This window comes from Nyctereutes procyonoides, unplaced genomic scaffold, assembly GCF_905146905.1.
Source record: "Nyctereutes procyonoides isolate TBG_1078 unplaced genomic scaffold, NYPRO_anot_genome, whole genome shotgun sequence".
NCBI lineage: Eukaryota > Metazoa > Chordata > Mammalia > Carnivora > Canidae > Nyctereutes > Nyctereutes procyonoides.
The window spans coordinates 16,346,801-16,372,187 of record NW_026575024.1 but is presented as its reverse complement, the minus strand read 5'-3'; the positions used below and the strand labels follow the sequence as shown (position 1 = coordinate 16,372,187).

Genomic DNA, 25,387 nt, shown 5'->3' with positions numbered 1-25,387 from the left:
GGTGTGGTAACAAGGATACACATTTGCCCTTAAAGCCTGTGTCAGTTCCTGGCTACCAGCTACCAGCTACATGATTTCAGGCAAGCACTTTAATCTCTGAGCTGCAGATTCCTCATCTATAAAATAAGGCTAAGAACACTCACCTCTATTATTTACATATTTAGATTGTTTCCAGTTTCTTTCTTCTTTTCTTGAAAAGAAATGCCACTATTCTTTGCATTATCGGTTTAGCATTCAAAGTTCTGACTAATGGGTGATACTTGGGGTCCATGAAAATCACCTGGGGAACTTTTTTTAAAATATTTTTTAAAATTTATTTATTTATGATAGTCACAGAGAGAGAGAGAGGCAGAGACAGAGGCAGAGGGAGAAGCAGGCTCCATGCACCGGGAGCCAGACGTGGGATTCGATCCTGGATCTCCAGAATAGCGCCCTGGGCCAAAGGCAGGCGCCAAACCACTGCGCCACCCAGGGATCCCCCACCTGGGGAACTTTTACAAAATAAAGACCTAGGTCCGTTGAGTTGAAATCCTTGAGGACACAACCAACTCAGGAGCAGGTACTTGGAGAAAGCTCTGCAGGTCCTTCTGATGGACACCATCTGTTGAAACCCATCTATGAGAAGCCTACAAGGACTGTGGCATGTAAAAAATGTGTGGTTTTGCGGAGGCATTAGTTTAAATTGCATACACTGATGTGTTGGAGCAAGTTAGCAGGGAGTGGGCCTTGTCAAGTGCCCTGCATAGACCTCTCTCTAAGACTCACAGTGGTTTCAACACTTTGATTCCTTTATTTATTTATTTAATTTATTTATGTTAAAGTTTTTTAAAAATTTTATTTATTTATCTATGAGAGACACACAGAGAGAGGCAGAGACATAGGCACAGGAAGAAGCAGGCTCCCTGCGGGGAGCCTGATGCAGACCTCCATCCCAGGACTCTGGGATCACTACCTGAGCCAAAGGCAGACCCTCAGCCACTGAGCCACCACTGTCTGTGATTCCCTTATTTAATCTTAATTTTCTCTTGCTTGGCTGGACCACTCCCCTGAGCTCCTGACCCCTGTATGCAGTCACCTGCCTGCCCTCTCCATGTGGTAGTGAACAGATGTGTGCAGTGGAATTTGTTCTAGCACAATTCCCAGTCTCTCCTCAGACTTGCTGCACCCTAGTCTCTGTGGCAGCTCACTTCCTGGCAATTCTCATCATCCCTTGGGCCAAACAATTTTGGTCTTCACCACACTCATGGTAAGGTGTCTGTACCATCCTTGTGGCTCCTACTCCATCCTAAGCCACTATCACCTCTCTCCTGAATAAGTGCGATAGCATCTGAACAATCTCCCTGTTTCTACCTTTGACCTGCTCCAGCCAAATGTCACCTTACCAGGAGTCCCTCCATGCCTCCTCCACCTCCACCTCCATTCCATTTTCCTGTTTTCTTTTTCCTTTTTTGCACTTACTACCAGCTCTTATAATTTTGCTTATTTTTGTGATCATTGGAACTCTCCTATAACATAAGTTCCACAAAGGCATGGATTTTTGTCTATCTTATCAGTACTGGGTCCTCAGTATTTAAAACAGTGCTGGGCAGCCCAGGTAGCTCAGCGGTTTAGTGACCCAGGATCGAGTCCCACATCGGGCTCCCTGCATGGAGCCTGCTTCTCCCTCTGCCTGTGTCTCTGGCTCTCTCTCTTTCTCTCTGTCTCTCATGAATATATAAAGTCTTTAAAAAAATAATAAAAAAAATAAAACAGTGCCAAGTGATGTACACTCATTATATATTTGTTGAATGAATGAATAAATGAATTGCCTGCAACATCTAGGTGTTATCATCTGCATTTTATTGACCAGGAAATGGAGGTTCAGAAGATAAGTTATTTTTCCCAAGGCCACACCATGAGGTGAGAGAAAAGCTGAGTTTTGAAATTAGGACTGACATATTCCAGAGATCATTTCTCCACACATGGAGGAAGGGCCATTTTTGCAATCTACCACAATTTCCTTCTAAATGTAGCTCCTACTTTTGCTTTTCAGGTCGATATTGCTGTACTTGTAGATCAACATGAAGGCTTAACTTGAGGACAAAGGAGCTTTCTTGCCCCAGTCTCCTGAAGCTCTCTGCATTGGGCTGAGCTGACCCTGGAGGAAACCAGACAGCTGTTTTGGATAAGAAGTTAACCTCCATACCTCTTGTGCCCACAGTAAGGAATCATAAGGAGGGAAATACACAAACCACAGGGAGACCCATTTGCACGAAAATATTTACCACTGAATTACTCACTCAGTAGAATCCTTGAGAGTCTCAAATCTGAGCTCCAGTGTCCAATGCTAAGAGGTCCTGGGAGAAGAGAAGGAAACAGAAAAGAGACCAAAAAGGAGTAATGCAGGCAGCAGGAAGAGGAACAGGGAAGTATGGTATCCTGAAAGTCAAGTAAAAAGCACATCAAGGGATCCCTGGGTGGCGCAGCGGTTTGGCGCCTGCCTTTGGCCCAGGGCATGATCCTAGAGACCCAGGATCGAATCCCACATCGGGGTCCCGGTGCATGGAGCCTGCTTCTCCCTCTGCTTATGTCTCTGCGCCTCTCTCTCTCTCTCCCTCTGTGACTATCATAAATAAATAAAAATTTTAAAAAAAAGCACATCAAGGAGGATTTTAGAAACAAGATCAGTAAATGGTCTTGTGTGAAGAGAATAGTGAGTTTGCACTGAAGGATATAAAATAGGACTTCAATAAATATAATAATAAATAAGTAATAGGACTTCCTATCCTGGATAAGAAGATTTAGTATGGCACAATGTTCATTCTTCTTAGATTAGCCTTTAATTCAATATAATCCCAATAAACACACACACACACACACACTCAAATTGATGGGATTTAATAAGATTATTATAAATCTGGAACAATAGATATTAAAGAACAGAATGAAATTTTCTGAAAAGGAAGCATAATCAGTGGGATTTACCTTACCCTTTTCCCAAACCATGTTGTAAAGTTAATGAAAACCACAGAAAAGACACAGATACGGAAAACAGGGCATGGAGTAGAGGTGTAGACCCGAGGACCCTTGGCTCTTTGGCATACAGCAAAGTTGGTGTTTCACATTTGGGATGGAAATGATGAATTAATCAGTAAATCGTATCTAAATTGGCTAGTCATTTGGGTTAAAAAAGTTAAGCTAGAAACTATCCTCAGGTCTTTACTCCCAAATAAACTTCAGAGCTAGATCAAAGATGAAAAGAGAAAAATTTGATCTTTTAATCTATGCAATATTGGGGAAAAAAACCACAAGAGAATATTTTTGGCAAACTTTAGAAAAACTAAAGGAAAAAGCATATGATTTAATTGCCTGAAATAGATTTCTATAGAGCAAAAGAAGTTGTAAAGTTAAAAGATAAATATCAATGTGGAAGAAATTCTTTAAAAATAAGTATGAGGGAAAGGGTTAATATTGTTAATATTAATTTGGATTAGAAATAAAGTTGAGGGTTAAATAAATACTTAGGTGGAGGAGAAAGAGCCTTAGACTCTGTTCATCCCCACTTCCTGCAGGTGTCCACCTCTGTGAACACTCACTAGACAGTAGCTGCCAGGTGGGCAGGCTGGGCCATGGGGGTGTGCCTAAGTACCAGGAGCTGAACACACACCCTCCCAACCAATCCTCCACCTAAAAGGCCCACCCTGGACCCTCTGGCTCCTTTTCCTCCCCCAAGTGGTAATGATGGGGACCAAGAGGAGTCCTGTGAGTCCTCTTCCCCTCAGAGGGTGATCCTATGGAACTTGAGACCATGCTGGGCATCTAAGCTGGAGTGGGCAGAGCCATGCCTGGTGGATGGGGGAGGAGGTAGGGTGCAGAGTCCCAGGGTAGCATATTGTGAGGAGATCTGGAAATCATGAGCAACATCTAGGAGAGGAGCCAAGGAAAGGAAGATTTGGGGGTAGGGGCCCCAGGTAGGTAAAATTTAGGAACAGAGCAAAGGTGAGCAGCAGAGTGGGGTCGTCACAGTCCTCCAATTTGCAATGAGTTCCCTTTGCTATGGGGAAGTTACCCTCATGTCCTGTTTTTAGGAAGCACATGATATGGGAAAGCCCATCCTGAGACATTACTTACTTCTTTGGTTCATTCATTCAACGAATAATTTATTATTTATTGTGGGCTACAGTGAGCCAGGCCCTGGGATTGTCTCCATTCCTGTGCATTTATAAATTTTAAGGCAGTGTAAGAATATTTGGATTTAACATGGAAAATCACAAATAACAATGTTCCCTGCCAGCTTTAATTTGCTGCCTTTCATGGGGGTCAGAGAAATGCAGGGCGTGAGTTTCCATCTTAAGGTTATTGAACCTGCTGTGTGCCAGGCACTGGGTTAGACACTGGGGGGGTACATTGTTGACCATCCTTTATCCTTGCTTATTAATTTAACATGAGATCCCCAAACCCAGATCACAGAGTATCCAATGTGAAACAACCTTTGGGCTGACACAGTCTGTTCCAAAGCAGCTGAGATCAGTTGCCTTTTTGGCATTTGGTTTTTGGTGCTGGGCCAAAAAAAGAGTGGGATGAGGAGACTCTTACCATAAATGCAGCTGTTTAATCCAGTCACTTTGTAAGGGTCTCATTGAATTTTTGATGGAGAAGATGTTTTTGTCTGGGCCAACTTCAGGACAAAGGGAAATGTAACGAACACAGGGCAGAGTTGATAGTGTTTAAAAACATGTTCAAAGATCTTATACTTTGTAATTGAGTTGCTGAGCAATAATGGAAGAATTCCTGACACAGCAGGGTGAGCCTGACTAAGCCATACCGACTGACAACTGGGAGGAGGGGCCCTTATTCCCCAGTAGAATGCAGGCTGGATTTCAATGCCACTCACTTCCTTTGCACAGTATACAACCTATACATCGGTGCATGGTCACCTTGGCTTTGAGCTCCTAAGCCTGGGTTATGGGGTCCTTCCTCAGGCTTTGCCTCTCCAGTTGTATCCAGACTCTCTTTGCCATGGCCTATATTCTCTACCAATAACTAGCTTCATGGTGTGCTCTGCATATAATGGCTACTTCACACTACTCTGACCTTGCTTTTGCTGTTCCTTCTTACTAAAGCTTGGTCAGCTCCTGGTCATTCCTGAGTCTTTGGGAGGATCTTTGCCCTGAAAGTCCATCTGTACTCCTTCTATCCTTTCTTCTTGCCTCCTGTGGCCTCCACCTTCAACACCTGCAGCTCCTGGGTGACCCCCTCTGGCACTCACCACCCTCCCCTGTGGTGTCTGCCCACACATCTGTCTAAACGCAGCCACTTTTCAGCAGCGCCCAGATCTGCTGTGTTGGTAGCTGCCTCAGCCCTGCACCTGGCCACAGAGGAGAGTGGGAAAGGGAATAGGATGGGGAAGTGGCTTCTGGCTTAAAAAGTGGTTGGTAGGATGGAATGAGTCCATGCTGATAGGTTCATTTAGTTGTGATTCACTGGTTCAGCAAATACTCTCTGAATATGTACACTGTGTGCCAGGCCCTGTGCTGGCTCCTGGTGCACAGTGGATAACAAGACACTGTTTCTGGCTCTGCTAGAACCCCCAGTTTTAGCTTCCACCCATCACTGGAACAGAAAAAATATGAAGTAGTGATTCTGGTTGGAGTGGTGACAAAGGGAAGAAAAAGGCCTACAGAGCCTGGAGGGCCTAACCTGGCAGGTGCAGGGCTGCCGGGCGAGGGGCTCCTGGAGCAGGAGAACGGCAGCAGCCTGGACCTGGGGCTCTTCTCCACCCTCCTGTAACCTTTTGGAGCCTAGGCCTTGCTCTCAGGTGACCAGCTCAGCCTGCTTGGGCCAGGTCTGGACACTCACAAACCCCACCTCCCAGCTTCACCTTTGAGGAGGGAGGAGCCTCCAAGGCTGAATGACACTTGAGCCTCAGATCTGATGGGAGTACATGGGGGGCCTGCCCTTTGTGCAAGCCCTTTGCTCTCAAGTATAGAGGCCACATCAGAGCCAAGGGCAGTCAGGATCGCTTTCTGGGCCAGGGCCAGGCTGCTTGCTAAAATTTGAAGAGCCCATCTGCTCACACACTGCTGCTAGAGTTGCCATTTTAATAACCAAGTTTAGGAGATTCAATTAAGATTGGGAGCCTCATCCCTCTTCCAGGGAGGCCTCACAATTGGTGTTTTTCTTTGCGAGTGCATGAGTAGGGCCCTTTGCAGGGGTTTTTGTACAGCAAGCGGCACAGAGAGAGAAAAGAGAAAAACAACTTTGGTTCAAAGATGCCAATAATAGGGGATTTCTTTTCTCAGTCTCCCCACGAAGGGTTGTCAACAGTGCAGGCATAATCAGGCCTGCGGCTGCCCTGCACATAGAAGGGGACGTGTGCTCCTTTGTTATGATGGGCTGAATAGGATGTCCCTGCACCCAGACCTGGCCTCCCGGCTAACAAAGGGCCCCTTTGTCACCCTGGGCAAAGAGTGCTGCAGAGGTTGCCACAGCAACTCAGCGACACAGACTTAACGTGCAAGTGACATTTCAGATGGGAAGCGGGGATTCAAAAATTCAAATTTCTTTATGTATAGTGGTTTCCTTCCTTGGGTATTTTAAAAAACCATATAGCAAATGAAAAAAAAAAACAATGATAAATACATAACCAAGCAAACAAACATCTTGCTGACTGCAAGTCAGCATGCTGATTCTTCCTCCCTGGTGGGTAAAAAGCCATCATTGGGGCCCCTGAGTAAGCTGTGAGTTCTTCTTATCTACAAGGCAACTGGACACCATTATAGAAAGTTTGAAAAAAAAATCTGGAATTTCACCTGCTGAATCCAGGACACTTTTTCCTTATCTCTTGTCTCTGCATTCCCTAAGTGATTGTGGATGGTCCACTTCATCATGCCAGGCCAAGATCTGGGGCAGGGGATGCAAAGATAAATCTGATTCTCATCTGCAAGGATGACGGTATGGTGGGGTTCCCATGTGCATGTGATCTCCATGCAACTCTACTGAGCCTTTAATTGGGGTCTAGACAGTCCCCATCAGAAGGAGTGGCTGATGCTGTATGGGGAAAGGGGGTAAGCAGAGCTTGATGGAGGAGGAGGAACCTGAAAAGTGATTTGCTGCCAACTGGCACTTTGATGCTATTTGCTGAATGAAGTGGGGTGGGGGGAAGTAGGAAGAGGGGAGGAGGGCTATCTCTGCATTCTTTTAAAGGGGAAAGCATAGTAAACAGCAGCGTGCAGGCAAAAGTGTCAGACACAAATGTCTTCTCAGAATAGCCACCACAATGCACAAGACATTTCCCCTCAACACTTTATTATAACAGTTTAACAGACAGTGTTGAAAGAATATTGCAAGCAAACACCTGTATATCCACCACTTGGATTCAGCCATTAGCATTTTACTCTCCTGGCTTTATCATAGATTCATCTTTCCAGCCATTTCTGTATCCATCCATCATCATCCAATCATTTCTGTATCCACCCATCGGTCCATCTTTTTTTTTTTTGGATATGATTCATAATTATCCTTTAACCCTAAAACGTATCGGTATGATATCATTAGATTCCAAAGTTTGCTTACATTTTTTCTTTTGATTTGAAGTTTGCATGCAATGAAATGTACAAATTTTAAATGCACATTAACTCAGATTTGACAACTGCATCTGCCTATGTAACCTAAACTTTTATCAAGATATAGAGTATTTTGCTTACTCCAGAAAGTTCCTTCAGGCTCCTTCCCAGTCATTCCCTGCCAACACAAGCTCTCTCTCTCTGACATACACACACACCATTTTGTCATTTGCTTTTCACCTACTATTACGGCACAATTTCCATGTTGCTTCCTAGACTTCATGGTAATTCATTCTTTTGTCCACTCACCCCTCCTTTAGTCATCCAGGGTCTGCTCTGTCCCATGTGCTCGGGATATGAGCCATATGAGCTGGTGTACAAAGGCCCTGGAGCCAGGTTGTTTGGGTTTGAGTCTCAGGTCCAGAGTTGTCCAGAGGTAACCTCATCTAACCTCTCCGAGTTTCACTTTCCTGACAGCCTAGCAATGGGGAGAGCAACCTCCCATGGGTGTTTGGGAGGATCAGGGGAATAATTCATGTCAAATACTTAGTTTGTAGTAAGTGCTCAATAAATAGTTTTCTTGAGAGAGTCCACAGCTGAATGGCTGCTGTCAGCACACGAGGACTGTGAAACTCTTCTTTTTCATGGCCATTAACCAAACTGCCATCTCTATCTGGTTTAGGACATTATAAGTCTCATGCCTCTGGACTAGGAAATTAAGGCTTCTGCAGAATGATTTCACTGAGGTCCCAGGGAGGAGATTTGGAAAGGAGGGATGAGAAAGTTGTATACCTTTTACTTTAATGTACTTGTTCTGATGTTTCCCATAAGGCTGAGCCACCAGTGGTGAGTAGCTGTCACTATAAGGGATTTTGTCAAATATCTTCCTCAAGGTGAGAAATAGCAGCCAATTCTATCTTGATTCTCTGCTGCTGAGGCTGGTACATGGCTGAGGCCACTGTAAGTGAAAGAAAATATCAGGTGAGTCAGCTGAAGATAGACTCAGGAGTAGAGCTAAGAAACATTCATCTTTTTCATTTGCATAACTCCTACTCATCCTGCAGTGCCCCACTCAACATCACGTCCTTCAGGAAGTCCTCCCTTATGTTCCCATTCCACTTTGTACTCACCTCTGTTGTGTTTATCACACTGTATTTAAATGACTATTTGCTTGTCTGTCTCTTCAGCTGTAAGCTCCTTGAGAACACAGATTATGTCTCAGTCATAATTGAATCTCTAGTCTCTGGCATGTGCTCAAGAATACTTTTCATATATTTACTTTTTTAAAAAAGATTTTATTTATTTATTCATGAGTGACACACAGAGAAAGGCAGAGACACAGGCAGAGGGAGAACCAGGCTCCCTGTGGGGAGCCTGATGCAGGACTTGATCCTAGGACCCCAGGATCACGACCTGAGCCAAAGTCAGATGCTCAATCACTGAACCACCCATGTGTCCCTTGATATATTAACTTAATGAGCATTTACCAAATGCTACGTGCCAGGTACTCTACAAATATTGTCTCTGTTTTTAAAAAAATGTTAATATTTTTAAAAAACCCATTAACTGTAGAAAACTTGGAGAATAGAGGAGAATATAGAAATTAGACAAAAATATAGTGACACAGACAAACCTTGAGTCTAATTGATTTTTTTAAAAAGGTGGAATGTAGGGGCACCTGAGTGGCTCAGTGGTTGAGCATCTGCCTTTGGCTCAGGTTGTGATCCCAGAGTCCAGGGATCAAATGCTGCATCAGGCTCCTTGTAGGGAACCTGCTTCTCCCTCTACCTATGTCTCTGCCTCTCTCTCTGTGTCTCTCATGAATAAAAATAAAATCTTTAAAAAAAAAGGGAGGGGATCCCTGGGTGGCCCAGTGGTTTAGCGCCTGCCTTTGGCCCAGGGTATGAGCCTTGAGTCCCGGGATCGAGTCCCACGTCGGGCTTCTTGCATGGAGCCTGCTTCTCCCTCTGCCTGTGTCTCTGCCTCTCTCTCTCTCTCTCCCTCTGTGTCTCATGAATGAATAAATAAAATCTTAAAAAAAAGTTTAAAAAAGAAGGGAAAAAGCATTGATAAAACAGAAGTTTTTTTTAATTGAAGTATAACTGACTCACAATGTTACATTAGTTTCAAGTGTACAATATAGTGATTTGTTGTCTACAGGTTATGCTATGCTCACCATAAGTGTATCCACCATCTGTCCCCTACAACACTATATGATGCTATTGACTCTGTTCCCTATGTATGACTTTTATCCCTGTGAATTAATCATTCTGTAACTGGAAGTGATACAGTGTAATTTTGAAAACTGCAAAATAATATGAAAAACACCGTTACACCAATACATTTGAAAAGTTAGAGAAAATGAACATCTTTCTTAAAAAAGTATAGTTTACCAAAATTTACTGAAGAAAAATATAAGGCATGATGATCCAATCATAATTTAAGAAGCTGAGTCAGTTATACAAATTCTTCTTCCCCAAGTCATTAGGCAAAAATAATTATAACCTTGACCCACAGAGTTTGGCAACAATAGCATAAAGAATGTAAGACTAATTTCAATTATTGGAATAGTTACAAAAAAGCCTAAACAAAATAATGGCAAATAGAATTTAGCAGGAGTAAAAACCAAATTCCAGCCAAATGTAAGTTCTAACGGTTTTTGCCAGGAATTCAAGGATGGTTCAATACTAGCTTTGAAAATAAAATCCAGATGATTATTTCAATAGATGGTCAAAAAGCATTATAAACCATAACTAATGCCAGAATAAAATCTCTTAACTGACTAAAAAGAAACTATTAATTGATGAAGGAGTATTACCAAAAGTTTACAATAATTATTTTACTTAATGACTTAATGTAAGCATGTGTTTATTGAAGTAAATAATAAGACAAGAATGCCTGATATCAAAACTTCTATATAACATTGATCTAGGAGGTGCTGAACAATGCAGTAAGAAAAAAACAAAAAAGTGGTAAGATGACTGGAAAGGAAGAATTTCTCTCTCTCTCTCTCTCTCAAGATTACACAATCATTTATGCAGAAAATCTATAGAAAAAAAACTATTAGCACAAACAAGACAATCTTGTAAGTTTCCTAAGCACAAGATAAGCATTCAAAGTTTTAATAGTATTCCTGTATATATTTTTTAAGATTTTTATTTATTCATGAGAGACACAGAGAGAGTAAGAGGCAGAGACATAGGTAGAGAGAGAAGCAGGCTCCTTGCAAGGAGCCTGATGTGAGACTCGGATCACGCCCGGAGCTGAAAGCAGATGCTCAACCACTGAGGCATCCAGGCATCCCAGTATTCCTATATATTGATATCTGTGTATATGCACATACATATATACATGTATATCTATATAAATTTATATATTTATATTATATATTTATATATAAATATATTAATATAAAATATATTTTATTAAAAATGTATGCTATATTAAGTATATTAATATAAATTTATAAATATATGTAAGATCTCAATGGATTGAAAGGCTCTATTAAAAAGTTTTAATTCTCCTCAACTTAATAATTAAATGTGATTCCAATAAAAACATTAACAGGGTTTTCTTTTTTGCTTAAGCTGAAATTTATATGTAAGATTCAGAAGGTAGTAAGGTCTAGAGGTCATGAGTGTGGGCTTTGGAGCCAAACTGGCTAGTTGCAAATCCTGGCTACACCATGTACCAACTGTGCATCAGTTACTTGGCCTCTCTGCCAAATTTTCCTTATTTATAAGCCAGGGATAATAGTAGTACATACCTCATGGGGGTTGTTATCAAGATTAATAGAGGCAATAGATGTTCAGCATTTAGCACAGTGCCTGACACACATGCAGCACTTAGTAATTCTTAGCTGTTTTATTAGCTTTTTATTTCCCTCCAAATGGTGGGGCATGGTGATTTCTTATTTCTTTTTTGAGTGGGGTTCAGTCATATTTAAATTTTTTTATTTCTTTCCTTCTATAATCAGCACACACTAATACACAGGTGTGCACATGGCAGACAAAGGTAAGCCCTTGAGACTTCTCAGGGAGTGTGTTCTGGATAACTCACCCATTACAAGCCTTATGCACCATGTAATTTAAACTCAAGTGTAGTGTGGGGTGGAAGGAGCATAGATTTTGCCTTATGAATCCCAGCTCCAAGAAGCCCTGGCTGCAGGGATCCCTGGGTGGCGCAGCGGTTTGGCGCCTGCCTTTGGCCCAGGGCGCGATCCTGGAGACCCGGGATCGAATCCCACGTCGGGCTCCCGGTGCATGGAGCCTGCTTCTCCCTCTGCCTGTGTCTCTGCCTCTCTCTCTCTCTCACTGTGTGCCTATCATAAATAAAAAAAAAAAAAAAAAGAAGCCCTGGCTGTTACAACAGCAATGTGTTGGGACAGATGGTAGCTCCACTTGTGGTGAGCATAGAAGAATGTATAAATTTGTGAAATCACTATGTTGTACACATGAAACTAATGTAACATTGTGTGTCAGCTATCCTCAAGGGGTAAAAAAAAAAAAAAAAAAAAAAAAAAAAAAAAAAAAAAAAAAAGAACTCTTGGCTCTGGCTGTGTGACTGAGGCTCCAGGACATGTCTCTAGGGCTCAGTTTCCTCATTTGTAAAAAGTGCTTTGATAATAACACCTACTTTGAAGGCTGGTGAGAGGATCCCAAAAGCTCAGGTGCTGGTTCTCAGCAGGTGCTCCATGAACCTTCCATGGACTCTCCACCCTCCCTCCTTCCGTCTAGCCCCCACTTCCTCGCCAGGGAACCCCAAGAAGTGTGAAGTCTCCCAGATGGACCTTGGCACTCCCTCTCTGGAAAGATAGAGAGGGATTCAAGAGGGGAGCATCAGGGAGAAGTCTCCTCTTTTTGTGAGGGGACTTTGGAACCCTTGACTAGGAAAACATCATTTAATGGCTCACAATTTAATAGTACTTCAGAATTTTAGAAGTGCTTTGCTATTTCATCATTACTTCTCACAACAAGCCCATGGAGTTGGCATTACCACTCCATTTTGCTGAAGTAGAAACTGAGGCCCAAAGAGGTGCAGTGACTTGGCTAAGGTCAAACAGGATGTTGAGCAGATCTCAGAACTTGAATTCAGAGCCTTTGGCATCTCATGCTTTTTTCTGCACAGGGGCCTGAGTGAATCATGTTGTGCCAAAGTCACCACCAAACATGTATTTGTTCATTTGGTCTTTGGTCCAGCAGACATTTGGAGTAGAAGCTGTTGGCTGACTTGGCTGGTTGTCAGAAATAACGGACAGGCTAGAGTGCTGTTGTGGAACTACAGTGGCCAAGCCCCTAGGAATGCACAATTACTGCCCCAGACAATAGTCACTCACCTCAACCAGGTTCCCAAAGGAGATGCATGTGTGGACACACACACACACACACACACACACACACACACATAGAGTGAGTGTGCCTAAGGAAAGCAGAGTTCTGCCCTGGTATGAGATGGGCTTGAGCCCTGTTGCAGACACTCCCGTGCTCCATCCATATCCCCACAAATCTCACCATTCCAGCACACAGCACCCCAACTGCTGCCTGCTGTACCTGCGTCTCTTTGTCTAATGGCTTCCTCTGGTTGGCAGAGCCCCATTCTGCCTGCCTCACTGAACTACCTGGGAATTAATGCCCTCTGGGAATAGCCTTCAACCAAAACTTTTAGGAGTTGGCGGGTAAAGACCCCAACTCCTTGCCCCTCAAGTGGGATAATTCTGGGCATGTGTTCTTAGTTTTTTTCCAGAATTCCACAATGGAGTTAATTGTCCACAGTGGCAATTTACCTTTTATTGACTATCTTCCTTTTCTCATCTCACTTTCCCACTCCCCTACCTGTGTGTCATGTGATCTCTCTCCAATCAACTATTTGCACTAGGATCCTTGTGTCAGGATCTGCTAAACTAAGAGAGGTAAGCTTTTCTCTGGGGACCTCCATTTTCCATACCTCAATCCAGCTTAACATGTCTCACATCTTAATCAGAGTCAGAGTGTACTGGCCACTAGGGATGCAGAGACAGGATCAGATCTAGCTGGGCTTCACCTGTGTGTACTAAATTGTGACCACCACTACCCGCCTCCCCCTGCCACCGGCAAATGTGCCCTGGAATGTGAACAATTCAGAGGCTACTTCTTCCTGAGCTGTGTGTGTGTGTGTGTGTGTGTGTGTGTGTGTGTGTGTACATGTGTAGATAGGAAGATCCTTCAAAGCTCTGTCTCCCCTGGAGGAGGGCATGATGTATCTATGCTGCCTTAGCTCCTGTGCTGGTCCCTGGAGGCACCAATATCAGTGAGACATTGTCCTTGCCCTAGAGATACTCATGGAGCAAATGTATTCTTAAGGTTTGGTGAAATTGTTCTGTGTGCAAACATTTATTGGAGCAGCAAATTGAAACACTGAGTTGGAGTCTTGGTGAAGTCTTCACCAAAGAGGTGTTACTTGAATTGGGTATTAAAGGAGGAGCTGGAATTTGTTAGGGTTTTCTGGTGGACAGAATAGAGAAGAGAGTCAATTATGGCCAGATCCTTAAAGCTCCTGGCTCAAAGTGACAAATAACATTTCCACTTATGTTCTTGGCTAACGGCAGTAACACTGTCATACCTAAATTCAAGGGGAGGGGGAGTATAATTCTACCAAATACCCATAAGAAAATTGAGAGAGAATATTAATGATGAGACCTAAGGACTTCCACAGTTGGGTTTTTAGCTCCCTGGCCACAGGTATTTTCTGAAGAGTGGCCATTTTGATTTAAAGCCAGGACATTCCTCAGGTAAAGGGGCTATATATAGTTGGAGTAGGACTCCTTTATCTCTGGGATCTGTGGATAAGTGGACATGTCTTGTATTAAGCATGTCTTTTCTGTATTTGATGCTTTGATATATGGGGCCTTGCAGGCCCTGGACAGACTGCCCCTTCTAGAGTTAGCCAATTCCTAGAAACAGTAAACAGCTTTCCTGTGCATGTGCTTCCCAGATGTAACCCAACTAATCCAGAGCCCATACCAGCAACCACCTCCTTTACCTCGCTCTCTCACTCCACTTCTTTAAAGCACAGTAGCCTAGGACTTCTTACATAATGGCTTAGGGTCCCAAGGACAAATGTTCCCAAGAGAGGGAGCCAGGCAGAAGTTGTATCAACTTTCATGACCTAGTCTCAGAAGCCATGTGTCATTTCTGCCATGTTTTATTTGTTCAAAACCATTCATTAAACCCATCCCTTGTATAGGGGAAAGTTATTAAGCTTCACTCCATGGAAGAGTGAGGGGATTTGTTGACTTGTTTTAAAACTGTTGCACTGTACTTGTAACAAACAGGAAAATTAAAAAGCCATATAAAGAAACTACTTACAATAGTATCAGAGATATAAAACACTCAGGACTAAATCTAGTAAAAGATATGCAAGGACTCTACATAAAAAACTAAAAAGAAAAAAAAAAGTGTAGTGCCTGGGTGGCTCAGTGTCAAGAGCCAAGTGTCTGGCTCTTGATTTCAGCTCAGTTTGTGATCTTGGAGCTGTGAAATCAAGCCCTGTGTCAGTTTCTGTGCTCAGTGGGGAGTCTGCTTGAGATTCTCTCTCCCTCTCTCTGTCCCTCCCCTCTGCCCTCTCTAAGTAAGTAAATAAATAATCTTTTTTTTAAAAAAGAAAGCTATACAACATTGCTGAGAGAACTTTAAAATGAAAAAAAAAAAAAAACCTAAACGAATGAAAGGGACATACCATGTTTATGGATAGCAAGACTTAATACTTAAAATGTGGATTTTTACCCAAATTGATCTAAAGATTCAATGTGGTATCAACATACCAATCAAAATCCCAGCAGGATTGTGTGTGTGTAAACATACAAGCTGACTTTAAAATGCCTGTGGAAGTGCAAATGTCAAGAATAGCCAAGACAGTCCTGAAGATAAAAGTGTATAGACCTATTCCTCGAGGCACTTACTATAAAGCTACAGAAATTCAGATACTGTGATAATGGGACAAGGAGAGAAAAATAGGCTAATGGAACAGACTTGAGAATTCAGAAACCAGACATATATGGACGACTTGATTTATGAACAAAGTTAACACTGCAGAGAAGTTGGGAGAAAGGTGATGTTTTCAATAAATAGTGCTGGGTCAACTGGATATCCAGAGAGGAAAAAAAGTAGAGGGGCCAATGGGAAATTCCTTCGGATGAGATACGGCAATGTATTTCTAGAAACAATGGCTGCTGAAATTTATTTGGAAGTTTTCCTTTCTGAGCAGTAATTTCCCTCTGTTGTTCCCAAACCTTTAGTGAAAGCCTGTTTCCCACAGCAATCTTGTATTAGTGGATCTTTATGATCACAAATAGTGGTCATGGCTCATGGTCAGGACCTAGAAAGCTCAAGTAGCAGTTGGGAGCTAAGTTCCATGCTGGCTCCTGAGTGGGCAACAGACAGGCTCACTCCCTTTTCTCCAAATAGCATCACATGTCCAGCTGCCATCCAAAAATCCCACTCTGACCCACTTCTGCCTCCTGACCTCCTGGTCTCCTGGCACTTTCCAGCCTGGCATCCCAGTGTGCCAGAGCCAGGAACCATAAGGCAGTGGGGTAGCAGTCAGTACGGGTGAGGGGGTGGAGGCTGCTAGTGTAGACAATTCTTGGATGAGAAGGGGAGGAGCAACAGGCCAGTTGCTGGCAGGTGATGTAAGGAATTAGGGAACTTTTTAATGTGGGAGGAGATTGCTTCCATTACCTTTCTGCTCCACTATGGAAGCCATCCCATTTCCGTTTTCCAGGAGAACTTGGGGTGGGGTGGGGTGGGGTCGGGGGTAGATTCTGGACCCTTCCTCAGAACTTCAGTTTCTAAGCCATTTCTATGGCCTTTTGACTCCCTATCAGTTGTCTCAGACCTGGATCCTCTGGAGGCAGTGAGCCCATTCACTTGGCGCTTCATTACTGAAGCGTCTGTCCTTGCCTCAGTTTCCTCATACGTAAAGTGAGAATTTATGCTCAGTAACTCCCAGAGCCCCTCTCGCAGTGACTCGGATCAGTGGGACAAGCGGGGAGGACCTTCTAACAGCAGCAGCAGCAGGCGCTGGGCTGCTGGTCCCCGGGCAAGGCGGCACCCATCTACACGAGTGCTCCCGTCGCCGCCTGCCTCCCCCGCCCCCTACTCCCTGAATGTCTAGGGTGGGCAGTGTCCCACTTCAGGGGAGGGGTGTCACATGGGCCTCTTCCTTCCCTCACCGTGGGTGGGGAAGGCGGGCTGGGAAACGGCCGTCCGCGCCGGCGCGCAGCGCTCCGGGACCCCCGGGCGCGCCCCCTCCCCTGGGCCCTGGGCCCCGGCCCCCGCGCTCCGCGGCGCCCGCGGCCGGAACAATAGCGCGCGCGGGCGGGGCGGGGCGGGGCGGGGCGGGGGCGGGACGCTCCTCCGGGCCCCGCCCCCGGCCCGCCCCCCGCGCTCGCACACCCGCTCGCACACTGGCTCCCACCGCCGCCCGCCCAGGCACTGCCCGCGGGAGCCGCCGCCGCCGCCGCCGCCGCGCCCGCCATGGACGTCCGCCTGTACCCCTCGGCGCCCGCGGTGGGCGCGCGGCCCGGGGCCGAGCCGGCCGGCCTGGCGCACCTGGACTATTACCACTGCGGCAAGGTAGGCGGGGGCGGGGGGGCGCCGAGGCGGGCGCGGCCTGCCCGCGCCTTCGGACCCCGCGCGGCGGCGGCCCGGGCGTCCCCGGCTGGCGCGTCGGTGGGTGGACGGGGAGACTCGGAGACCCCGGCGCGTGGGGCCGGCCGCGGGGACCCGCCCGCGTCCGCCCGCCGACGGGCACCTGCCGCCCGCACAGGTCCTCCCGGAGTTACCCGGCCCGCGGGCACAAGTCACCTCGACAGTCACCCGCACGGCGGCCCGGCGGCCCGGCGGCCCGGCCCTGACAGCCGCTCCCGCGCACCGGCTGCCCGCGACCCCCGCCGCCCCGCCGCCCCGCCGCGCGCAAGCCTCCCTGCCGGCCGGGCCCACTCGCCCACGCCCGCCGTCGCGCCGCCGCCCACGAGGCACCCGTTCGCGCGGCCCGTCGCCGTCACGCCCAGCCGCGGCCGCCGACACTCACACAAAGAAGTTGGTCCGACAGTCACGTCCCGCTCGCGGGGCCCCGCCGGCCGCACACTGCCTCGCGCTGAGCCCCGCGCGCTGACCCCGGGGCGCCCCGGCCGGACCCCGCGCCCCGGCACCCAGCGCCCCGCGCCCCCGCGCCCCGGCACCCAGCGCCCCGCGCCCCCGGCACCCAGCGCCCCCGCACCCAGCGCCCCGCGCCCCCGGCACCCAGCGCCCCCGCACCCAGCGCCCCCCGCCCCGCACCCCGCGCCCCCAGCGCCCCCGCACCCTCGCACTCCGCGCCCCCGTACCCCGCGCCCGCGCCCCCGTACCCTACCCCCGCGCCCCCGCACCCCGCGCCCCTCGGGCTCTAACTCGCGCGTCGGGGCTTTCACTTGGCGGCGGCGGCGGCGGCGGCGCGCTCACTGGCCGTCCCCGCCCGGCGGGGCCTGGGATTCCGGGGGCGCTACGGCCCATCGAGGCCTGGCCCCTCCCGGGAACGGAGCGCGAGCGGGCGGCCCTCCCGGCGGGGCTGGGGCTGCGGTGACGACACCCGCGCCCCGCGCCCCCGCGCCCCGCGCCCCGCGCCCCGCTGGCCCCCGCTGCCCCGCCGCGGCCCCCGAACCGGGACGTCGGATCCGCTCGCTCTCCGCGCCGAGGCCGGCCCGGGGCGCCGCGATGCCCTGCGCCGCCGCACCCCTTCCCTCGCCGCGGAGGGAACTTTCAAACTTAGTTCGCGAGGCCGCCTGTCGGTGCGTCCCTGGCCCCTCGGAGCCCGGACTGAACCGCGCGCGTGGGCTTCCCCGCGGCCCCGGCGAGCGGCGCGGGCTCCGAGGCGCGGCGAGTGCGCGGCGGCGGCGGGGTGGGCGGCCCTCGGGCCTCGGCGGAGCGCCTGGCTGTGTGGCGGCTGCGGGCAGGGGCGGCCCCGCGCGGAACGGGGGCCCGGGGGCCCGGGGGCCGGGGAGCAGCCTGGAGGGTCGCAGGGCAAAGCCCTCGCAGTCCCCGCGATGGGGCCCGGGCTCCTGGGCCAGGAGAGCCCGGCGCGAGGGACGAGCTGGGCGGCCAGCGAGGGCTCACAGCGGGTGGGTGGGATCATCTTTGTCCGGGGCCGGCAAAGTTGGAAGCGGAGTGGGGGAGGGTGTCCTGAGGGAAGGCCGGTTCTCGGGCTGCTTCCAGTCTGATGGAGGGAAAATTGATTAAAAGTAGCAAGTGGAGTCTTGAGAGAGGAGGAGACCGCGGGCTGCGGGGGCAGCTGGACTGGCTTCTGCCCTTGGCTTTACTTTTTTTTTTAACAGTAAGTTGGCAAGGTTCCAGGCCCTGGTTTGGGGGCGCGCGCGGGGATCGGGAATTTGTGCCTCGAAGTCTGGGTTGGCGGGTGCGTGGCCTTGAGCCTGGACTGCGCCTTTTGAGAGTGAGGTTTCTGTAAACCCCGCCAGAGTGCGGTGGTCCCCTGTGGGCCTTCTGCGGGGGGTTGGGGGGGGCGCCCCGCTGTGCCCCGCTGTGCCCCTGCTTTATTCTGCTGCCCTGCGAAGCCCTGACTCGGCACCAAGAACCAGTGTGAAACCCGGCCGGCCGGGGAAGGAGCCACTCAGGGAATGAGAAGCCCGTTTGTAATCTCGGACTTCTGGCCCAGAGCCCACGGTGTGTACAGGTGGAAGAGGTGGCAGCTGGGCCACCAAGGTAGGCGGGGAGAAGGGTGTGACCTCGCACCTGGATGTGAGACCTGCTTCTCAGTCTTCAGGCTTGTGGCAGGATGAGGCAGGGGAAGTCACTGGGCTCAGCTCCCGGTGATCGGATGCCTGCTGGTAGCAGATCCCAAGGGGGCAGTCATCTTTAGCGCTGGTGGTTGGCATGTGGGGCACATTGTGACCAGGGTCTGATGGTGAGGGCCTGGGGAGGGAAATGCCCAGGCTCCATTCTTACAGCTGATCACTATCAGAACATGGAGGGGAAACTGAGGCCCAAGATGCAGCCATGACCACGCTTGGGGCCTGTAGGTTGGGCTGCAGAACCACGACACAGCATGCATACTGGGGGCTTGGTCCTTCCAAGAGGCTTGTCCCCACAGGGGCCTAGGCCTGAGAAACATAAGGGCAAGCATTTGCCCAAATGATGCCGGATAACTGTGGGGCAGTTGACCCGGAAGGGCCCTTGGTGACTGTTCCCTTGGTGACTGTCCCCTTAGTGATACTCTACACGGAGATTCCAGCCACTTTAAACCAAGTCATGAGCAGTGGCTGTTCTTTTGCCATCTTTTGTTTGAGAAAATACGTAATGGCAAAAGCTGCTATGGTTTCATTTTTGCTTTGAGATAGATGTTATTTTATTAATCACAATAATATTAACATACATTTGAAAAATAGCTTACCAGGTATGAGACAGGCACATTAGTCATTTCCTGTAATAACAGTGCTTAGTGAGCGTAGGAGCTTGTGGCCCTGTGGCTCCCAGGATCTGTGGACCCATGCTGGGAACCACTAATCCTCTCTTTCTACCTTGCTTCATAGAGGGGAAACAGAGTCACAGAGTATACTACTCTGTGTGTGAAGAGCAGAATTTAGGCCTGATCCCAAATTTCTTGACTCTGAGCTTGACACTTAGGTGCCCTGCCCTCAAGTCTCTAGGAGTTGAGGGGAGACTATGATACTCTTCCTTGGGTATCTGTGAAGTCCCTTTATTCTGACTTTTGACAAGGCTCTTTACCAGGCTGAGGGCATTGCCTGGGGCCCCTCATCAACTGCGGCAGACTAGTGTAAACAGACCATTGGAATTTGACAAACCTGGGTTCGAATCTCTAGTTGTGGCTTTGTGATCTAGGGCAAATGATTTGTTGCTTATTTTTTTTTTTTTTACTGAGGTATGATTGACGTAAAATAAAATGCAAATTTTAAGTGTATAGTTCCATGAGTTTTCACAAATACAAACACCTGTGTAACCACCATCCCAATTCACATTTTCCATACCCCAGAAAGTTCCCTCATGCCCCTTTCCAGCCCACAGTCTCTATCCCCACCTCTGCAGGAAACGACTTATCTGATTTCTATTATCAGTGCTTTTATTTAAGTTCAGTTTCAGTGTACTAAGTGTATTTAATTTCTAGAATTTCATATGCAACATACACATCTTTGCATCTGTTTTCATTTTGCTCAACATAGTGTTAAGATTTATCCATGTTGTGTATATCCGTAATTCTGTTTTACTGCTAAGTAATATTATGTTGTATGAATGTAGCTCAATTGGTTTATCTGTTCACCTGCCAGTGGATGTTCAGGTTTGTTTCCAGGTTGGGGCTACTATGAATATATGAGTAAAGCCTCTGTGAACATTTTACAAGTCTTCTTGTGGGAATTTGCATGTGTAATGAACTCTCTGATGCTGCTGCTGGTGGTCCAGCAACCACACTTTGTGTAGCAGTGGTTTGGTTGTTTGTGAACGGGTTTCTGTGGGCTCCCAGCACCTGGCACAGTGCCTGACCCAGAACTACTCAGGAACTATATGCGTGGGTAAGTGATGGAACTCCCCACCCACACAGATCTGGGCACAGCATCTTTTTTTTTTTAATTTTTTTTTTATTTATTTATGATAGTCACAGAGAGAGAGAGAGAGGCAGAGACACAGGCAGAGGGAGAAGCAGGCTCCATGCACCGGGAGCCCGATGTGGGATTCGATCCCGGGTCTCCAGGATCGCGCCCTGGGCCAAAGGCAGGCGCCAAACCGCTGCGCCACCCAGGGATCCCCTGGGCACAGCATCTTGTATCTTGTCGGGGATCAACACAAGCTCAGCTAGTGAATGATTGGAATCTCCTTGGGATGAAAATCCAAGAAGTGGGAGATGCTGTCTCCACCTCACCTGTACTTAAGATTTGTGAGGCCTGCTCAGCGTTTCTGGTAGGTGAGGTCCCCACTGCTGGTTTCTGTAGGGGCACAGGTGGTTGTGGGTGGACCTGGGCCAGATGAACTCTGAGCTGAGATGGCTGGTCCTGGGGACTCTGCAGGATGTTAAGAAGCTCTTCTTTACTTTCCATCTAAATGTGTTTACTGTAGCCCCCTCCCCTAGTCTGTCCTGAAGGGTCCTTACCACGAAACTTCTGTACCTTATGAATGTCAGGAGCCACAGGTCAGGCCCAGCACTGCTGCTCCACCCCGCCCCCCCATCCCCCATTCTGCGAAGTGACCTTGAGCATGACAGTGCCCTTCTCTGGGCCTCTGTTTCCCTCTTGGCAAAGGGAAAGCAAATCAGTGAACATCAGTCTAGTGAGATAGGGAGCTGTGGTGTGGAGATATGATGAATGGAGCCTGGGCATGTCCTTTGTAAGTAAAGTGTAGTACACCCAGGAAGGATGAAGATGATACTTTTAGAGGAGATGCACCCTGATATGCTTCAGAGGGCAGGAACCACTGTGTCTATCTTCACTTTTGTATTCATTCCCAGAGCTGGTCTGACACTTAGGGGGTTCAATAAATATTTGCTGAATGAATGAATGCATGAATGAATTCAAGGCTCACCAGTTTTCCTCTGTAGTTTGGAACTTGGCATCTCTTTGGCTCTTAGAAGATTTTACTGAGCGTATCAAATCTAGGGCATAGCCAGGGCCAAGAGTCTTTTGGCTGACCTGCCATTCCTAGAGGAGCTTACCCAAGTAGGCCCAGAGGACAGAGCCCAGCACAGAGAGCAGCCAGGAAACCTGGAAGAGCAGCTGAGTGTCTATGCATCCAGAACAAGGCTCCACACCTCACCCTTATCCCAGGAATCCCCTGCAGGACTGCCAGCCCCATATGATTCCATAGGGCCAGCTATTTTGCCTCTCTGATTTTCTAGAACTAGTCTCAAGATATGAAGACAGTCTAAGTCCTGGAACCTCGCAGAACTGGGTTTGAATGCTGCCATCATCAGCACAGGCAAGTTTTTTAACTTCCCCATGCTTCAGTCTCCTCATCTGCAAAATGGGCATAGCAGCACCTCCCCCGTGGGGGTGCCTTGAGGTTGGAGATCATGCATACACAGCCTGTGGCCCCAGCAGGAAACGCTTTCATTTCTATTCATAAAGAGCTGCACAATTGAAAATTAAAATGCTGGAGGAACCTGTTTCAGTGCTGGATGCTGGAGGACCAACCGTCCCAGCTGCTGCAGGGGAGGGGTCCTCCTAACATCAGATGTTTCCATGCCTCGGTCTCTGGGTCTGATATTTTTCCTGTATCTGGTTTGAAACAGTCTCGGGGTGGACCCTTCAGCCTAATGAATAAACAAGGACCTGCTCATTTCCTTGGCGTCTGTTTCCTTCTTGAATCTGTGTGGGAGGGGAGTTGGGGTTTGTTGGGCAAAGGAGACTGGTTCACTTTGCAGCTGCACCATTTGTTGGAGTGGGCTGGTGACCTTGTGTACCTCACTTAACCGCACTAGGTCTCAGTTTTCTCATCCATACAAGGGGGCGGTAATACCTTCTTCATATGGTTGCTATGAGGTTCAGGTTGAAGAAACAGAAATGGACGTTCCTTTGATCTAGAATAGTGTTTTCCAGCATCAGCACTGTGGACACTTTGGACCTGATAATTCCTTGTTTGGGGGGGGGGCTGTTTTGTGCATTATAACATTATAAGATGCATAGTTGCATCCCTGGCCTCTACTGATTAGGTGCCAGTAGCACCTCCTCTCACAATAGCCAAAAAAAGTCTCCAGGCTTTGCCAAGTATCCCCTGCGGAGCAAAAATACTCCTGTTTGAGAACCACTGAACTGGAAAATGTGGTGCAGGTAAACTAAAAAGTCATGGAGATAAGAGTGGTAGAGCTTAAGAGCGTGTGCTTTCTGTTCGGTATTTTAGTCCTGCTTTTCACTGTCAGTGAATTCTGTATCCACGTGGTTGGCAGTCATCCTATGTACATGGACCAAAAACCTGCATAGTGATTTTCCAGTGTGGTTTGGGAGCAGCAATAAAAACATATGGTAAGTAATTATTAACTTAATGAGTCGTGGTAAATTGCAATTTTATTTCTTAGTGAAAACATGCTGTATAACATGGGATAATAAATTTTGATCAATTATCCTGATGCTCAAACTTGCTACTGTATAACAGCAAACTTCTGGTGCCTGCTAGAATGAGCAACAAGACTGTGGTTTTTCAATATGTAATTATTCATTTACTGTTGGGCTTCTCAGATTTTCAGGTTTTTATTGAGTCCCTACTGTGTGCCAGGGGATCCAGCCTTATCCTGAAGGCTCAGCAACTCAATGGGAAACTTGTATTTACTAGATGAAAGGCTGTGTGGATCTGTAACATGCCTCAAAATGCAGAGTTTTAATTAAATATGTAATTGGGGAAGTGCCAGGGGTGTAATAAGGCCTCACAGGGCAGAGTCTTAAAGGAAACGCCAGGTGGGCTATGTGGAGGCATGTAGAATTCATGGAAGGGTGCTCTAGGCAGAAGGAAGAGCCACTGCAAGGGGGCCTGAAGGGTGGTTTGGGGGTACTCTCAGCCTAAGGCAAGGAGGCCTGCCTACAGGGGAGCTGGGACACCGGCAGAGATTGTCATAAAGAGTGTCACATCCCAGCTGGTTGGGCTTTATTTTTTAAATTAAAAAAATTTTTCCTTTTTTAAAAAAAATTTATTTAAATTCAATTTGCTAACATATAACACCCAGTGATCATCCCATCAAGTTCCCTCCTTAGTGCCTGTCACCCAGTCACCCCATCCCCCCCCCCCCCCCACTCTCCTCTCCTTCTGCAACCCTTTGTTTCCCAGAGTTAGGAGTTTCTCAGGTTTGTCTTCCTCTCTAATTTTTCCCCACTCAGTTTCCCTCCTTTCCCTTATAGTCCCTTTCACTATTTCTCATATTCTGCATATGAGTGAAACCATATGATGATTATCCTTCTCTGATTGATTTATTTCACTCAGTGTAATACCTTCCAGTTCCACCCACATTGACACAAATGGTAGGTATCCACCCTTTCTGATGGGTCAGTAATGTTCCATTGTGTGTGTATGTGTGTGTGGTGTGTGTGTATATATATATATACACACACACACCACATCTTCTTTATCCATTCATCTGCCAAAGGACATTGTGGCTCCTTGCACAGTTTGGCTCTTGTGGACATTGCTGTTATGAACATTGGGGTGCAGGTGTCCTGGCGTTTTACTACATTAATATCTTTGGGGTAAATAGGTGGTTGGGTTTTAAGTAGAGGAGTGCCTTGGAGCCAGAGGTGTGGAGCAGAGTATGGAATGTTTCATGTTGCTGGATCAGATTGCTGCCAAGCTGTCTCTTGGTCTTCTGCTGATGGAAAAGCTTAATGATTTGTGTTTGATTGCATCCAGTAGTAAGCTCTTCTCAAACTTTAGTGCAGCAGAATCACCTGGGGGGCAGTTGAAACACAGATCGCTGGGTGCCCCTTTCAGAAGTTCTGACTCAGTAGGTCTAGGGGAAGAGCTGAAAAGCTGCAGTGCTAACAAGTAATGCTGATGTTGCTGGCCTGGGGAGTATACATAGGAGAACATGGCTCTAGACTGGGATGTGAGTAGGTTTTCCCACCTTGGCTTAGGACACTGGGGACATATTGCTGGCCTGGGCCATGTAGCCTTCGCTCAGACACAGGTATCCCAGAGACCCTTGAGTTCTTCAGGCCCTCCAGAGGTTATGGGGACAGTCTTCTTCACCATGTAGAGAGTTGTACATTGGCTTCCTTGGACACAGACTCTGAGATGGAGAGTTGTCTGTGGAAGATTTATTTGGGGGGAAGTTCCCAGGAAGTGTAGCTGTAAGGGAGTAAGGGAAGCAGTATTGGGCAGAGGGAG

General features: G+C 47.6%; 1 protein-coding gene across 1 annotated transcript in view; it reads left to right on the top strand.

Annotated features, from left to right (window-relative positions):
- Positions 1-17,056: 17,056 nt before the first annotated feature.
- Positions 17,057-25,387, top strand: part of TOX2 (TOX high mobility group box family member 2) — a 133,016-nt gene continuing 124,685 nt past the window's right edge. Inside the window, exon 1 of the mRNA XM_055302779.1 lies at positions 17,057-17,155. Coding sequence (XP_055158754.1) covers positions 17,057-17,155 — 99 coding nt within the window. The remainder of the gene's footprint in view (positions 17,156-25,387) is intronic.